Raw genomic sequence first — 18,872 nt, forward strand, 5'->3', positions numbered from 1 at the left:
ATCTTGTAAAGAAAGTTAAGGAAAGCTACAGGAAAGCAGAAACTAGACACTGGGACATACATGACTGGAAAAAATAAAACAACCAGAAAAAGGTAGAAAGAAGAATTTATTCTTAATTCGGTGAATGAAAAATGTCAGCTTTACAGAAAATTTAATTTACACTGCTTTCTTTATAGTTTGGAGTGAAGAGTGCTGTTTCTCTTTTCTCTAGTGTTGCACCGCCTGCAGAGTGCAGCATCTTGGGCTTTAAATTTAATTTTTGCCTATGCATCCATATTATAAGATCACTTATTTTGTACCGGGCAAGGATCTATTTGTGTTCAGTTTTTGTGACTGAGGCCAGGTAGTATGGAGTATCTATTTAAGCTTCTGATTCAAAACTTGTAATTCTATTTACTATGTAAGCTGCATTGAACCTGCTATGTGTGGGAAAGCGCGGGGTACAAATGTAATAAATAAATAAATTAGCTTGTTCAGCTTTCCAATAGGTGTATTGATGTTCTAGGTCTAACTGCAATATTTATTTACTAGTAAAAGAGGCCCGTTTCCAACAGAAAGGAAACGGGCGCTAGCAAGGTTCCAGGGCCCCATCCCTACCTCCCTCCCTCCTCCAAGTTCGAGCCCCCCTCCCCTCAGAGTTCCATGCCCCCCCTACCTGCCTCCCTCACTCTCCTCCGAGTTCAAGGAACCCCTCCCCTTCGAGTTCCAAGACCTGCCCCTCCTCCCCTCCTCCTCCCCCCGCCCCTCCGAGTTCCAGTACCCGCCCCTCCCTTTCCAGTGCCAAGACCGGCCCTCCCCTTCCGGTCAAGTTCTAGGACCCCCTCCCCCCTCTCTCGCCCTGAGTCCCCTCCCATCCCGTGCCCTCTGAGTTCCATGCACCCACTGTCGTCCGAGTTGCACAACCTTGCGCCTCCCTCCCGCTCTCTCTGTGGCCTCCGAGTGCAAGCAGGATGTGTGCAGCTGCCCCTCCCATTCGTAAGTGTCGGCCGTTCTTTAAAATTTTTTACCTCGTGATCCGCTGGCAACAGTGAAGTCGAGCAGGCACGGAACGGCGCTTCAGACTGCCTTCACTTTTGTTTCAGCTGTGCTTCTGGTCCCGCCCTCATTTTCTGTTTGCGGAAGGGCGGGACCAGAGGCACAGCTGAAACAGAAGCGAAAGTGAAGGCAGTGTGAAGCATCATGCCGTGCCTGCTCCACTTCACTGTTGCCGGCGGACCAGGAGGTAAAATGTTTTAAAGAACAGCCAGCACTTATGAAGCGGAGGGGCAGCCACACATGTCCTGCTTGCACTCGGAGGCCACAGAGAGAGAGGGAGGGAGGCTCGGGGCGGTGGAACTCGGAGGAGAGGGGGCGCATGGAACTCGGACGGGAGTGGAAGGAGGGAGGGAGGTAGGAGGGCATGGAACTTGGGGGGCCGTGGAACTCGGACGCGAGTGGAAGGAGGGAGGTAGGGGGTCATGGAACTCGGAGGGGCGATTCTGTACTCACTTCCGGTTGCTGGTGCTGGGTTCCCTTCCCTCTCATGTCCCATTGGTCCGCCCTGTGACATCATCCCCAGGGCGGACCAATGGGAACTATGTTACGAACCCAGGAATCCAGACGGAGGTGCAAATTATTATATAGCATTAGATACAGTCCTTGCCGTGTTACTTCTGTAAGTTAGTGGTGTTATGTTAAAGTAGATTAGCTCTATAGGTCCTAAGTGATTTTTGTAGGCTTTGAAGCACATTGTCAAAGAACTTAGACTTACAAAGTTCCATAGGTTACTATGGAAGTATGTCTAAGTGCTTTGAAAATACACCGCTTTGTATTATAGATACAGTACTTCACAATATGCTTTATTGAGATTATACAGAAAAGAACATACTACTTCTACAATTCGACATGTCAAGCGCTTTCGACATGGTTGATCATGGAATATTACTACATATCCTTGAATACTTCGGAATTGGAGGCAATGTTCTCAATTGTTTCAAGGGATGCCTAGCCACACGATCATATCAAGTGACATCCAACTCGACTACTTCAGCCACATGGATACCCGAATGCGGAGTCCCACAGGGATCACCCCTATCGCCGACCCTATTCAACTTAATGATGATACCCTTAGCCAAACTACTATCAAACCAAAACCTTAACCCATACATATACGCAGACGACGTAACAATTTACATCCCATTTAAACAAGATTTAAAGGAAATTTCCAACGACATCAACCAAAGTCTCCATATCATGCATTCATGGGCGGATGCTTTTAGATTGAAACTTAATGCCTAATACTCACATCTCAACATAACAAGAACAAATTCACAGCCATTAACACACCAAATCTGAACCTTCCTATTTCGGACACCCTAAAAATTATTGGACTTACCATCGATCGACACCTAACACTCGAAAGCCATGCGAAAAACACAACCAAGAAGATGTTCCACTCAATGTGGAAATTAAAAAAGGAGTAAGACCTTTCTTCTCAAGGAATGTTTTCCGTAATCTGGTACAATCAATGGTGCTCAGTCATCTAGATTACTGCAACGCACTCTATGCCAGCTGTAAAGAGCAAATAATCAAGAAACTTCAGACACCCCAGAACACTGCAGCTAGGCTCATATTCGGCAAAACAAAATAGGAAAGTGCCAAGCCCCTACGAGAAAAACTACACTGGCTCCCACTCAAAGAACGCATCACGTTCAAAATTTGCTCCCTAGTTCACAAAATCATTCATGGAGATGCAGCAGCCTACATGTCAGACCTGATAGACTTACCACCCAGGAATGCCAAAAGATCATCCCGCACATTCCTTGATCTGCACTTCCCTAACTGCAAAGGTCTAAAATACAAAGTAATGCACACGTCAAACTTCACCTACTTAAGCACACAGTTATGGAACGCACTGCCACGCAACTTAAAAATGACCTACGAACTAACAAACTTCTGCAAACTACTGAAGACCCATCTCTTCAGCAAGGCTTACCACAAAGATCAACCAATGCGAATATACATAAATCTCCACACGTAGTTAGAAACGTCTTATAATATCTGCTTGTCATACTACTATCATGTCGTATCATTATCATGTTACCAAAAATCTTCTGTAACACTAAATGCCTATTTTTCTATTTCCACTATCCTTGATGTATAGTAAGCCACATTGAGCCTGCAAAGAGGTGGGAATATGTGGGATACAAATGCAATAAATAAATACCAAAATCAACTTTTTTTGTATAGCAAGTTCCTGGGGACATGCCCTTTTTCTGCTTTACATCCATTGCTAAAGGAGCAGCTATGGGAATTTCTGTGGATGCAAAATATATGTTTAAATTAACAGTTTGACAGTCCAGTGTGCAGTGTTAGGGGTTAGTATTTTTTATATTAGATTTCTTAGGCTACATATTTAAACTGTTACTGCAAACATATACACCTATTTTGTTAATACAGCTTATTATTGTGTTTATATTTATTATAAAGCAAAGTTGAAGGATATGTTGACCAGACTCGACACTACTATAATGGCAAAGTTTAAGTCATGTGATAATGCAAATTTATTTTAAAATGTCAGTGTTTCCAAAGGGTGCCTTTTACAAAGATGCAGTAGTGACTCTCACGCAGCAAATGCAACAAAGCTTGTAGGAATTGAATGGGCTTTGTTGCATTTGCCGTGCCAGGAATGACTACCATGGCTTTGTAAAAGGAGCCCAAAGTTTCCATAAGTATGTATGGCGTTTATATTTGGTGCAGGATAGACTGTTTACTTAGAAATCTGTCATCACATGCATGCTAAGACATTATTTAGGAGTATATCAAGCACTATTCACACCTATATGCCTAGTGCCCCCCTCCGTGCCCACCCCAAAAAATGTTGCCTGGCTACGCCATTGGATGGATGACTGTTCCAGTTCCTCAGACGGTACAAGGGGCTGTGGGCAGAGTGATGAACATGCTGAGAACCAGACAGGATCACAAAAGGGATCTGGTGCATACCAGAAGGGGATGGGGAACAGAAGGGGACAGGTAGCTGGCATAGTATTGGAAAGGGGGGGGGCAGAGGGGCTAGGGGTACAGCAAATGCAGTGGAGTGTTAGCTGGCTGGGGGAGGGCAGGTAGCAGGTGTGAAGATGAGGGGTTTCAGACAACAGACCTGGGTGGACATACATGGTAATCAGGCTCACAGACTCTCTCTCAGCTCTCTCGCAGTCAGCACCAACACAAGCAGTCACAGGGAAATGCTGCGATGGCACTTGTTCATGATTTAAAGTTGGTCTAAATCCCAATGTAGATCTTGCGTTGCCTGTACATCAATGTGCTATCCGAAATTGGGGATGGACGTAGAAAATGTCGTAATGCCCATGACATGCCCCTGTACTGCTCCTGACATGCCTCCGCAGGTCTAGACATTTTAGTGGCTTATAGGTTTTGTCCTGCCTTTTGTAAAATACCAGCTTATATGTTTGGGCCACAAAAACTTATAATATGCCCAGACTGGGACTTTGAAAGCATGAATAGCACTTGTAAAATGACTGCCCTTGATTATAAGGATAGGTGCAAACATAATTTCAGTCACTTTGCTCCTAGAATTCTATAAAGACACACACATGTCTATTTGGTTTTATGAAATAGGCACCTACTAGGCCTTCACACATAGGTGACCTGTTATTCATATGACTCTAGAAGCGGTTGACTTAGTCATGGTTTTTGACTAGGGGTATGTAGGGTTGGGTGCCAGGCCCCTTGGAGACAGAAGAATGAGTGAAATGAAAATATGAACCAGTAGTGCAGAGTCAAAACCCAGGGCAGATATTAGGCAAGCCTTCAGCCATGTACCTCCTCCTCCCTCCCACAGTCCATCTCTCCTTCCCTACCTTCCCCCATAGTCCAGCATCTCCCCTACACTTCCCTACCCTCCATTATTTGAACTTGCTTTAGTTGTGAGGGTACAGGGAAAATTAGAATAAAAAGCAATTTTCCTCAGGACCTGCTAGGACCAGATGGTTTTCAGTCAAGGTGGAGAAAGGGGGAGCAAGAACAAGGATGAGAGTAGGACAGTGCAAATCCAGTTGCCAGCCCTGGATATTACAGTGCCAAGTTATGGCTCTGTTTTCTACGCTTTACCTGTATAGATTTGCACTTCTTTGTTTCTTAATGTAAGGAAAGTAAATAAAAACAAGAGAAAAAGGAAACAGATATGGTTCTCCAAGCAAGTGGCTGAGAAAATAAAGGCTAAAGAGTTGGCGTTCCAGAAATACACAAAAACTCAAGAAAAGGAACACGGGGAGGAATACTAGATGAAACTGAAAGAAGCCAAGAGAGAGATACGTCTGGCGAAAGCACAAGTGGAAGAACAAATGGCTAGAAATGTAAGAAGGGGTGACAAAAATTTCTTCAGGTATATTAGTGATAGGAGAATGACTAAAAAGGGAATTGTGAGACTAAAAGATACTGCGAACCGCTATGTGAATAATGATGAAGAAAAAGCAAATTTGCTAAATAGATACTTTTGTTCTGTTTTCACAGAAGAAAATCCTGGAGAAGGACCGCGATGGACTGGAAAAAGTACAAATGAGAATGAAGTGGATAGAGCACCGTTCACAGAAGAGTGTGTGTATGAACAACTTGAAAAGCTAAAGGTGGACAAAGCCATGGGACCGGACGGGATCCACCCCAGGATATTGAGGGAGCTCAGAGAGGTTCTGGCGGGTTCTCTTAAAGATTTGTCTAATATATACTTGCAGACGGGAGAGGATCCGAGGGATTGGAGAACGGCGGATGTGGTCCCTCTTCACAAAAGTGGTGATAGGGAAGAAGCTGGAAACTACAGGCAGGTAAGCCTCACTTCAGTTATTGGAAAAGTAATGGAAGCGATGCTGAAGGAAAGGATAGTGAATTTCCTGGAAGCCAATAAGTTGCAAGATCCGAGACAACATGGTTTTACCAAAGGGAAATCGTGCCAAACGAATCTCACTGAGTTCTTTGATTGGGTGACAGGAGAATTGAATCAGGGACGAGCTATAGACGTAATCTACTTAGATTTCAGCAAAGCTTTTGACACGGTTCCCCACAGGAGGCTCATAAATAAACTAGACAGGCTGAAGATAGGGCCTGAAGTGGTGAACTGGATTAGGAACTGGTTGACGGACAGACACCAGAGGGTGGTGGTGAATGGAATTCACTCGGAGGAGGGAAAGGTGAGTAGTGGAGTGCCTCAAGGATCGGTGCTGGGGCTGATTCTGTTCAATATATTTGTGAGTGACATTGCCGAAGGGTTAGAAGGTAAAGTTTGCCTATTTGCAGATGATACTAAGATCTGTAACAGAGTGGACACCCGGGAGGGAGTGGAAAACATGAAAAAGGATCTAAATGTAATATGTTTAGTGTTAGTGACTATGTTATTAGGTTTAATGACTGGAGATTGATCTTTTGTACTGTTGAAGGTTGGACAAATTTATCAATAAAAATTATAAATTTCAAAAAAAAGAAAAAGGATCTGAGGAAGCTAGAAGAATGGTCTAAGGTTTGGCAATTAAACTTCAATGCGAAGAAATGCAAAGTGATGCACTTAGGGAATAGAAATCCATGGGAGACGTATGTGTTAGGCGGTGAGAGTCTGATAGATACGGACGGGGAGTGGGATCTTGGGGTGATAGCAGTGGCGTAGCCAGACAGCCAATTTTGGGTGGGCCTGCGCCTAAAGTGGGTGGGCACAAAATTATCTCTGCCCCACCATTCCTCCACCTCAAAATATAAACACCGTATTTTTCGGACTATAAGACACACCGGACCATAAGACGCACCTAGGTTTTAGAGGAGGGAAATAGGAAAAACATTTTTTTTCCTTTTTCCCTCCTCTAAAACCTACAGTGGTGGAAATAAGTATTTGATCCCTTGCTGATTTTGTAAGTTTGCCCACTGACAAAGACATGAGCAGCCCATAATTGAAGGGTAGGTTATTGGTAACAGTGAGAGATAGCACATCACAAATTAAATCCGGAAAATCACATTGTGGAAAGTATATGAATTTATTTGCATTCTGCAGAGGGAAATAAGTATTTGATCCCCCACCAACCAGTAAGAGATCTGGCCCCTACAGACCAGGTAGATGCTCCAAATCAACTCGTTACCTGCATGACAGACAGCTGTCGGCAATGGTCACCTGTATGAAAGACACCTGTCCACAGACTCAGTGAATCAGTCAGACTCTAACCTCTACAAAATGGCCAAGAGCAAGGAGCTGTCTAAGGATGTCAGGGACAAGATCATACACCTGCACAAGGCTGGAATGGGCTACAAAACCATCAGTAAGACGCTGGGCGAGAAGGAGACAACTGTTGGTGCCATAGTAAGAAAATGGAAGAAGTACAAAATGACTGTCAATCGACAAAGATCTGGGGCTCCACGCAAAATCTCACCTCGTGGGGTATCCTTGATCATGAGGAAGGTTAGAAATCAGCCTACAACTACAAGGGGGGAACTTGTCAATGATCTCAAGGCAGCTGGGACCACTGTCACCACGAAAACCATTGGTAACACATTACGACATAACGGATTGCAATCCTGCAGTGCCCGCAAGGTCCCCCTGCTCCGGAAGGCACATGTGACGGCCCGTCTGAAGTTTGCCAGTGAACACCTGGATGATGCCGAGAGTGATTGGGAGAAGGTGCTGTGGTCAGATGAGACAAAAATTGAGCTCTTTGGCATGAACTCAACTCGCCGTGTTTGGAGGAAGAGAAATGCTGCCTATGACCCAAAGAACACCGTCCCCACTGTCAAGCATGGAGGTGGAAATGTTATGTTTTGGGGGTGTTTCTCTGCTAAGGGCACAGGACTACTTCACCGCATCAATGGGAGAATGGATGGGGCCATGTACCGTACAATTCTGAGTGACAACCTCCTTCCCTCCGCCAGGGCCTTAAAAATGGGTCGTGGCTGGGTCTTCCAGCACGACAATGACCCAAAACATACAGCCAAGGCAACAAAGGAGTGGCTCAGGAAGAAGCACATTAGGGTCATGGAGTGGCCTAGCCAGTCACCAGACCTTAATCCCATTGAAAACTTATGGAGGGAGCTGAAGCTGCGAGTTGCCAAGCGACAGCCCAGAACTCTTAATGATTTAGAGATGATCTGCAAAGAGGAGTGGACCAAAATTCCTCCTGACATGTGTGCAAACCTCATCATCAACTACAGAAGACGTCTGACCGCTGTGCTTGCCAACAAGGGTTTTGCCACCAAGTATTAGGTCTTGTTTGCCAGAGGGATTAAATACTTATTTCCCTCTGCAGAATGCAAATAAATTCATATACTTTCCACAATGTGATTTTCCAGATTTAATTTGTGATGTGCTATCTCTCACTGTTACCAATAACCTACCCTTCAATTATGGGCTGCTCATGTCTTTGTCAGTGGGCAAACTTACAAAATCAGCAAGGGATCAAATACTTATTTCCACCACTGTAGGTGCTCCGGTGCGTCTTGTCCGAATCCCTCCCTCCAAGTTTGGGATCGCCCTCCCCCCGGCCCTGTCACCACTTCTCCCTACTCACGCGATCTTCCCTGGTGGTCTAGTGACGTCGGGGCAGGAAAGAGCCCCCTCTTTCCTGCCCAGCGCACTGCTCTCCATCCTCCTGTATGCATTGCTGCCTGACGGTCTCGGCGAGATTCAAAATGGCCGCCGAGAATTGAAGTCTCGGCGGCCATTTTGAATCTCGCTGAGACCGTCAGGCTGCATACAGGAGGATGGAGAGCAGTGTGCTGGGCAGGAAAGAGGGGGCTGTTTCCTGCCCTGACGTCACTAGACCACCAGGGAAGATCGCGTGAGTAGGGAGAAGTGGTGACAGGGTCGGGGGGGGGGGGGGGGGGGAGGTAACCCTGACGGCGATCCGGAACTCGGAGGGAGGGCGGGCGGGCGGCCAGCCAGCCAGCCAGCCAAATCTACCTTCGGACTATAAGACGCACCCCCCATTTTCCTCCCAAATTTGGGGGGAAAAAAGTGCGTCTTATAGTCCAAAAAATACGGTACTTTAGCTAATGAGGATCCTCAAGCTCTGTTAACTGAAGACTTTCTCCGAAGGCAGCCAGAACTCCCTTTTACCAAGCTTGGCAGGCAGCAGCAGCAGCAATGTCCCTAAGCCACTAATGCCAGCACCACATGCGTGCTTAGTAGTCGGTGGCTCAAGGATGCTGTCACTGACTGGAGAGTTTGGTAGAAGGGAATTCTGGCTGCCTTGGAGGAGGTTCTCAGCTGGGGATGCTTGGGGTTCCCCACCAGTTATAAAGCAAGGGTCAGGGCCAGTGTTAGACATGCTATGGCCCAGGTCAGAAAATAAAGGAGGGCACTTTCTCTGATCCCCTCTCCTCCCTGCCTCCCCTCCAATTTCCCCACCTGCCAATACTAATCACACTGACAGACCTTCACCAAATACAGACCAAGGGATCACAAATTAGAAATTAAAATATTTACACAAAAATTGAATTGAGAATCCCAAGAAGATAAACTTAACATATACTACAACACTGGAGAAATAACAACAGAAATGCATTTCCTTTCTTTCTATTGAACACAATGCAAAGACAATTGCTATGCACATTTCCGAAAGCTAATATATTCCATTTAAAACATTCAAAATAAAATGCTTTTTTCTACCTTTGTTGTCTGGATGTTTTATTTTTCCATTATGTTGGTTCCAATTTCCTGTCTGTCATCTACTAATTCTCCTTCAAGCGGCTGCTGTACATTTGTCTTCTCTCTGCTGTCTATTCCCTCACTACACCTACCTCTGATATAATAATCATTCCTTTTTAGTTCTGTCCTCTCATTTTTTTCTTTCCCGCCTCTGTCAACTCAAATTTCACCCTCTTTCTCATCCTTCTCCTCCTTTTTACTTTTCAGCTACCTATCAGATTTCTATCTTCTTCTTTCGCCCACTAGCTCTCTCATTTCCCATCTCTCTCAATTCCCGGCACAGGCAGCTCCTTGTGACTCTGGGCAAGTCACTTAACCCTCCACTGCCCGCCGCATTGAGCCTGCCATAAGTGGGAAAGCGCAGGGTACAAATGTAACAAAAAAAAAAAAATCTCACTCCTTCCCCAGGCTTCCATTCCCTTCCATCTTTATCTATTCTCCATTACCATATTTCTACCCTCTGTAATCACTATCATCTCATCCATTTTCTTGCCACCCTTCTCTTCCCCTTCCTGGTCTCTCCCACATGGCTCAACCATTCCCAGCGCCTTCCTCCCTCCACCTTTCTAGCCCAGCATCTGCTCTCTCGTTCTTCCATCCACACCTTTGTAGCCTGATATATCCTGTCCTCTCTTCCCTCTTGTCCTGTTCCCCATGGTCCAGCATATCTCCTTCTCTCTTCCCTCAATCCCATTGTCTGGCATCTCTCCATCATTTTCATCTGCTCCTGGATCCATCTTCTTCTCTTCCCCTCTCCACCTGTGCATCTCTTCCTGCCTCTCATCCAATCCCATGTCCTACATCTCTCTATCCCCCTCCCTTGTACCCCAGAGCCAACTTCTCTCTTCCCCCTCCCTCCCACCCACCCATGCAGCATTCATGCCCTTCCTCCGCCATGTCCAATATTTTTGCCTCGATCTCACTGTCCACCATTTCTCTCTCTCCCCCTCCTTTGTGCCCCAGGTCCAACATTTCTCTCTTCCCCCCCCCCCCCCCCCACCGCAATGCAGCATCTCTCCCTTCTTCACTTCCAGTGCCCCCCCCCCCCCCCCCACGGTCCAGCACTTTTCTCCCCTTCCCCTCCTCCAACCGGTCCAGCACTTTTCTCCCTTCCCCACCTCCAGTCTCCGATCTGGCACCTCTGTACTTTTTTTCCCTCCCTGCTTCTAATGCAGTGTCTGCAACTTACAGCATTGGAACTACCCGGCAGCGATTCGCACACACAGGCTCGCACGAGTCGCACCTCGCAGTAGCTCCGGAGTTCCCGCCACATCCCGTCCTAATAGGAAGTTGCGTCATTGAGGGCGTGACGCGTCAGAGCGAACGCCGGAGCCGGCCTGTGCTGTGAGTTTGAATCCCTGCTGGGTAGCGCCAATCCTGTAAGTTGGAAGCACCGCGGCAGGAACAGGGAGGAAAAAAGAAAGTGCCAGATCTGTGGGAGTGGAGGGAAGGGATCATGGGTGGTTGGGGTGCGCTATTCCTGGGTGGGCCTTGGGCTTCAGTGGGTGGGCCTGGGCCCACCCAGACCCACCCGTGGCTACGTCCCTGGGTGATAGCATCTGAGGATTTGAAGGCGATGAAACAGTGTGACAAGGCGGTGGCCGTAGCTAGAAGGTTGTTAGGCTGTATAGAGAGAGGTGTGACCAGCAGAAGAAAGGGGGTGTTGATGCCCCTGTATAAGTCGTTGGTGATGCCCCACCTGGAGTATTGTGTTCAGTTTTGGAGGCCGTATCTTGCTAAGGATGTAAAAAGAATTGAAGCGGTGCAAAGAAAAGCTACAAGAATGGTATGGGATTTGCGTTACAAGACATATGAGGAAAGACTTGCTGACCTAAACATGTATACTCTGAAGGAAAGGAGAAACAGGGGTGATATGATACAGACGTTCAAATATTTGAAAGGTATTAATCCGCAAACGAACCTTTTCCGGAGATGTGAAGGCGGTAGAACGAGAGGACATGAAATGAAATTGAAGGGGAGCAGACTCAAGAAAAATGTCAGGAAGTATTTTTTCACGGAGAGAGTAGTGGATGCTTGGAATGCCCTCCCGTGGGAGGTGGTGGAAATGAAAACAGTAACGGAATTCAAACATGCGTGGGATAAACATAAAGGAATCCTGTTCAGAAAGAATGGATCCTCAGGAGCTTAGCTGAGATTGGGTGGCAGAGCGGTGGTGGGAGGTGGGGCTGGTGGTTGGGAGGCGGGGATAGTGCTGAGCAGACTTATACGGTCTGTGCCAGAGCCGGTGGTGGGAGGCGGGACTGGTGGTTGGGAGGTGGGGATAGTGCTGGGCAGACTTATACGGTCTGTGCCAGAGCCGGTGGTGGGAGGCGGGGATAGTGCTGGGCAGACTTATACAGTCTGTGCCCTGAAGAGGACAGGTACAAATCAAGGTAGGGTATACACAAAAAGAAGCACATATGAGTTTATCTTGTTGGGCAGACTGGATGGCCCATGCAGGTCTTTTTCTGCCGTCATCTACTATGCTACTATGTTAAGAGTTAAACCAGCACAGGCTCATCATCTCGCTACAGACATTGTGCAATATAGCAACCCCATTTATAATGGAGGCAGTGTGGTCAGTTTATAATAGCCCGGGTGCAAAGATCCATGCTTATCACAGTCAGTGACACAGCATGACTCACGTCACTGGAGGCTTGTCATCCCCTCCTTTGCCGTTTCCTTCTCCTTTTCCTGCTGATATCTCCAGACTCTTCTTCTCTCCACTGCTGTAACTGCCCTTAGAAGCAGGGAACTGGGACATGATCTCATCTGTAAAAGAGACAGCAATGGAGAAAGAGTGAGAGACAAATTTTGATCACCAGCTCTCAAAAAATATATAGCGAAATTAGAAAAGGTACAGAGAAGGTCGATGCAAATGATAAAGGGGATGGGATGACTTCCCTGTGAGGAAAGGCTAAAGCGGCTAGGGCTCTTCAGCTTGGAAAAGAAATGACTGAGGGGAGATATGATAGAGGTCTATGAAATACTGAGTGGAGTGGAACAGGTTGATGTGAATCGCTTGTTTACTCTTTCCAAAAATACTAGAACTAGGAGGCACACAAAGAAGCTACTAAGTAGTAAATTTAAAACCAACCGGAGAAAATATTTCATCACTCAACATGTAATTAAACTCTGGAACTTGTTGCCAGAGAATGTGGTAAAAGCAGTTAGCTTAGCAGGGTTTTTAAAAGGTTTGGATAATTTCCTAAAAGACCATAAGCCATTATTAAGATGGACTTGGGAAAATTTACTGTTTATTTCTAGGATAAGCAGCATAAAAACTTTTACTGTTCTGGGATCTTGCCAGGTACTTCTGACCTGAACTGGCCACTGTTGGAAACAGGATACTGGGCTTGATGGCTCTTCAGTCTGTCCCAGTATGGCAACATTTATGCTCTTAAAAGTGGATACATTTTAAGTAAGCCTCTCAACAGCCAAATAGCTAACTGTTTTATAGCAGGAGATTTTTTTGCCTAAAGTTAGTCATCTATCTATAGATTGCCAGCAATTGTTAGTTATCCTCCTAACATTAGTCAGCTATGGTTTTGCCTGTCATTCCTGCATGGAGACATAGGTTGCTAGAATTTGATGGCTAATGCTGAATATTCACTCTAACCAGCTAAGTTATTTCTCTGCCTAGTCATACTCATGGGAACATCAACTTTTAAAGAAACCAAAAATTGTCTATCTAATGAAATAGGCAAATATATTTAACTGCTTGGCAGGGGTAAATTTTCAAAAGGTTGGGTCCAGCCGCCAGACTTCAAAAGGTAGGTGGCTATATACTTTTGAAAACTCACCTCATAGAGACTAAGAGACCTGCTTATAAAGATTTTAACCACCAAATTTGGTACTGAACACAGTACACATTAAATTCACATTCTTGGATTTGGATTTCAGAAGGGCTGGATCCGCCACTAGGCAGACCAAGCATACATGCAAGGCAGTAACATTTGGGGGAGTGGGGGGAAGAACGGCAGGAGAGCAGCATCTTTCTCATCTCCTCCCTGCTCCTTCCCCCTGCTGCTGTTGCCAGTCTTCCTTTTTGGGGGTCAAAGGGGCAAGTGGATTCAGTGCCTGCACAGAGCCTTTAAGCCTGGGCTCATACTACTGTGTCCCAATCCCTCCAACAAGAAGTCCTATGTCAGAGTGGGAGCAGGATACAGAAATTGAGTGCAGGCCTGTGGTAAATCATTGTGTTAGCACTGAACTCCCTGAAGCTTTGGTTCCGGAAGAGGGAGGGTAGCAGTGGCTGCTAAATATGGCCAGCAGGAGGAAGGGGGGAGAACTGGATGTTGGACATGGGGGTGAGGGAGGAGGGAAGGGAAGGGAAGGAGAGATTCTGGACTATGGGGGAAAGTAGGGAAGGGAAGGAGAGATGCTGGACTATTAGTGGGAGGGAAGGGTTAAGAAAGATGCTGGAGTATGGGGGAGAGGGAGGTGCTTGGCTGAAAGCTTACCTAAGGCATTGAACACCCTTGGATTAGCCCTGGATTTTAGATTTTATTCCTCAGTTGTCAGACTACTATGCTAGCCACTGGGCTACTCTTCCTATTCCCATTAATGGTAAGGGCCAGCTTACACATTACCAATAATGCAAAACTGTCCTTAACATGAACAAAATATTAATGTATATAAACACATGGAAAGCAACTCATTAATATTAAAATACCATAATGCATACTGCATTATAAACCATGCAATTTACATTAAGCTAAAAAAAGTTAACCATACCTCAACAAAGGTAGGCAGCTATGGTTGAGAGATTGACATGGTAATGTGCCTACTGATATCTTGGCAAAAACCCCTAAATGTTGTAACGAGTCATCTGTGGCTTGAAGCACACCACTTCAACACCCCAACCCGTCAAACAGGCTGTTTTTTCAACACTTGAAGGTCAAGGAAGCCCTCCTACCCAGCAGAAGCCCCACACCTCTTCTGCTAAGTAGGTCGACTGAGCAGGGGAAGAACCCCAGACATTCCTGCACTGCTGGCTCTAATGTTCAAAATGACTGTAGCTAATACAACACTCTCCATTACCCTGTACATGTAGTATCAGCACCAATAACCACTTAACTTCGTATCTACTAAGATCTTCTTGCTCTATAATAAATACCATGTGAATGTAGTCAAAATAGCATGTTAAATGTATATACTTTGGAAAATAGATGCCAAAGATAGTCAGAAAGAGTGACAGAGAGGCAGATGTATTAAACTCATTTCCCAAAGACACATAATGGGAAAAACCCTTTGGTAAATAGGATCCAGAAAAAACAGAAATGAAGCAGACATGGTCAGAAATGCACCAATTCCTTTTCTCAATATAATATCCTCAGTCAGCCTGGAACAATATCAAAAAATTGGGATGCAGATTAACCCCCGATATTCAGTGCCAGGCCATGTTCAGACACCAGCACTAAATACCAGGGGCTAAATCTGGTGAGGATGACAGTCAAATCTTATACAGGTCATTCAGCTGGGGCCCATGTAAGACAGCTATGTGGGCCTCGGCTGAATATCAGCTCGGGATCCACATAACCTTTTTTTAATTCCCCCCCTCAAGCCCCCCAAGTCCCCTGAAGCAGGCCACCTCCTTCCCTCACACCTCTTTTCAGTCTGCCACCATTCCTAATCCCCCACCCTTACCCTACGGTCTACGTAGCCCCCTGGGCCTGCCTGTATCCCTGGTGGTCTAGTGGGGGGTGATGGGGAGGGAAGGAGGAGGCCTGCTTCAGGGGGCGCGGAGTGGGGAAATGAAAGTAATTATGCGGGTGCTGGCCGATATTCAGTGCCAGCATCTGCACAGTTAAGTGGCCAAATTTAGGACAGTTTTGAGCTGTCCTAATTTTGGTCATTTAGCTAAGCGGGTGCCAGCACTGAATATTGTTGGTAACATAGTAACACAGAGGCATATTTTCAAAGCACTTAGCCTTCCAAAGTTCCATAGGTTTCTATGGAACTTTGGAAGGCTAAGTGCTTTGAAAATATGCCTCATAGTAACAGAGTAGATGACGGCAGAAAAAGACCTGCACGGTCCATCCAGTCTGCCCAACAAGACAAACTCATATGTGCTAGTTTTTGTGTATATCTTACCTTGATTTGTAACTGTCATTTTCAGTGCACAGACCATACAAGTCTGCCCAGCATTATCCCCGCCTCCCAACCACCGGTTCTGGCACAGACCGTATAAGTCTGCCCAGCACTATCCCCGCCTCCCACCATTGGTTCTGGCACAGACCGAATAAGTCTGCCCAGCACTATCCCCGCCTCCCACTGTTGGTACCCACATAACTGCTGGCAACCCCTCAGTGCCACTGTTTGTATTGCCCCTGACCAGCTTATTTATTTTATGGCTGGTCAGAGCTGATATTCAGTGGCAATGCTCGGTTACATGTCACTTCATTTTGGCATTTGGGCAGCCCCAGACAATTAAAGCAGGCCGGAGCCTATCCAGCTCACTTAAATTGTTTTGAAAATCAGCCAATAGATTTCTAGGGTAACTGTCATGCAAAGTAATATCACCAAGAACTTCAGCTTCAGGAAAGACATGCAGTCATGTCTTGCATGTATGAGCTGGCAGTACAATATTATTGTTAATATTGATTGCAATGATAAACAGTGCATCAGTAAACAAGGCTGGTCCTACCACTACCACTAGCACCAAGTGCAGTCTAATTCTGGAGGTTGCATCACCACTGCCCTCCACAAGGCTAGTTCTTCCCTACAACAAAGTGATAATGGCTAGTATGGGGCCTTGAGCTAATTTGCAGGCTGAAAACTGCCACATTCTGCTTCCTCTGATCAGCTTGTTAACTCGATGCCCTGCTGCTTTGTTTTAACAGCAGGGCTGCTCTTGTGCAGGGTGGCAGCAGTGGCAACAGCAGCAGGAATGACAGCACCCACTGGTAGGAACAGAGGAGGAGATATGCATACTAGGGGGCAAGGGAACAGCCAGTCCTAAACACTTGAGGGATAGGGAAAGAGAAAAGCTGGAGCCCTGGAAGGGAAAGTAAGGACAGGAAGAGGAGATGCTGGACTCCTGGAAAAGGTAGAGAAGGGAAAATGTTGGGATCCTGGTTGGGGGGGGGGGGGTTTAAGGAAAAAAGGGGAGATACAAGACTCCTCAAGGGTGAAAGTAGGGAAGAGAAGATGCTGGACACATGGGGCATAGGGAAGGGAAAGGAAGGCAATGTTGGACACGTGTGGGGGAGGGGGGAAGGGGAAATGTTGTACTTCAGAGGTGTAGTGTCTTGACACCCCTGGAGAGGGGGGCACAACTGAAGGTTCGCCTACAGCATCAGATACCCTTGAACCAGCCCCATAAATGAAATAAATTAAAATAAAGATTTTCAACAACAGAACTGTATGACAGTTTCCAAAGAGAAGAAATGAGAAGAGACATATGGGGATCAAGGTTACACATATACAAACTAGCAGAGCAGGTATTAGAACTGAAGAACAAAGAAATAGAGCAGCTTTTATGACTTTATTATTTAATTACTATGGCTCTGTTATCTGGCTACTTTACGCACCATAGGGCTGATATTCAGACTGCGGGAGTTAGCCAAGCTGACTCCCGCGGTTGGCACTGAGCCCAGATACTTTAGTTTATTTGCTTATAATCCGCAGAATTAACTATGTGAATAATAAAAATGTCATATATAATAATAAAATCAAGTTAATACATTAAAAACACAAACAAAAGAAAAAAAATCCCATAAAAGCCCCGTCTGATATATCTTCTGTACAATAATTAATCCCTTCAGCCATCTGACAATAATTTAATCCCTAAATTCTGAAATGCCTTGCCAAATAAGTGCGTTTTCAACACGAGGAAGGAATTCTGCAGCCTTTTGCCTTGTCTCTTCAAAATGAATCTTCTGCAAAATTGGAATGGATAGTAAACAAGTACCCGCTGATTTAAGGGACCTGTTCAGCTGATAAATTTTGAAGAGAGGCTGAGAAGGCTAGGGCTTTTCAGCTTGGAGAAGAGACGGCTGAGGGGAGATATGATAGAAGTGTATAAAATAATGAGTGGAATGGATCGGGTGGATGTGAAGCGACTGTTCACGCTATCCAAAAATACTAGGACTAGAGGGCATGAGTTGAAGCTACAGTGTGGTAAATTTAAAACGAATCGGAGAAATTTTTCTTCACCCAACGTGTAATTAGACTCTGGAATTCATTGCCGGAGAACGTGGTACGGGCGGTTAGCTTGACGGAGTTTAAAAAGGGGTTAGATAGATTCCTAAAGGACAAGTCCATAGACCGCTATTAAATGGACTGGAAAAATTCCTCATTTTTAGGTATAACTTGTCTGGAATGTTTTTACGTTTGGGGAGCGTGCCAGGTGCCCTTGACCTGGATTGGCCACTGTCGGTGACAGGATGCTGGGCTAGATGGACCTTTGGTCTTTCCCAGTATGGCACTACTTATGTACTTATGTACAGTTCTCAAATAATAATCAAGAGTCAGTTTTTATGAATTAAAAGCAAAATCTTAAACAATTCTTTTCTCCACTGGTAACCAATGAAAATCCTTCAATACTGGGGAGATATGCTGAAAATGTGACTGACCAGAGATAAGCCATGCTGCTGTATTCTAGACAACCTGCAATGCCCTAACACTGGATTTTGCCAAACCCAGGTACATGGCATTGCAGTAATCCAATCCACTCATAACCAATTGAATATCCAGTTTGGTTTTGGCTGGTTAAGTTGAAACCAGCCAAAGATAGGCCTGCTATTTCAGCAGCCCAATTTGACCGCCAAACTTAGCTGGCGATGTGCTGAATATTTGCAGATAGCCAGCTATATCACACGATATAGCCAGTTATCCACTAAGCGCTGACTGGGAATATTCAGTGGGAAATAACCGGCTATCTCCAGCTGAATATTCGCAGATAGCTGGTTAAGCGCTATTTAACTGGCCATGAGATGTTCCTGGCCAGTTAAATAGCGCTGACTATCAGGCAACATGTTACTGTGCTGTTTCTGTTATACTTTAAAACTTTTTTCCATTATTCTTTTATCCTTGATATATTAATAAAGACCTCCCTTAAATTAAAAAAACAAATAGAGTAGTTTCTCCCAATGCTTCTCCTCCTCCCACAGCCAGAGTTCAAGATTTGAACTGACAGTCCTATGCTTCTTAATCTCCTGCTCCCACCTCCAAAATGTTGAGGAACGGCATGAAA

The 18,872-nt window shown here is 45.5% G+C and overlaps 1 protein-coding gene across 1 annotated transcript in view; it reads right to left on the minus strand.

Moving 5' to 3' along the window:
* The window catches only part of TGFB1I1 (transforming growth factor beta 1 induced transcript 1), a 133,766-nt gene that overhangs the window by 61,182 nt on the left and 53,712 nt on the right, over positions 1-18,872 (minus strand). Inside the window, exon 5 of the mRNA XM_030210350.1 lies at positions 12,319-12,445. Within this exon, the coding sequence (XP_030066210.1) occupies positions 12,319-12,445 (127 nt within the window). The remainder of the gene's footprint in view (positions 1-12,318; positions 12,446-18,872) is intronic.

This window comes from Microcaecilia unicolor, chromosome 7 (genome assembly GCF_901765095.1).
Source record: "Microcaecilia unicolor chromosome 7, aMicUni1.1, whole genome shotgun sequence".
Classification (NCBI taxonomy): domain Eukaryota; kingdom Metazoa; phylum Chordata; class Amphibia; order Gymnophiona; family Siphonopidae; genus Microcaecilia; species Microcaecilia unicolor.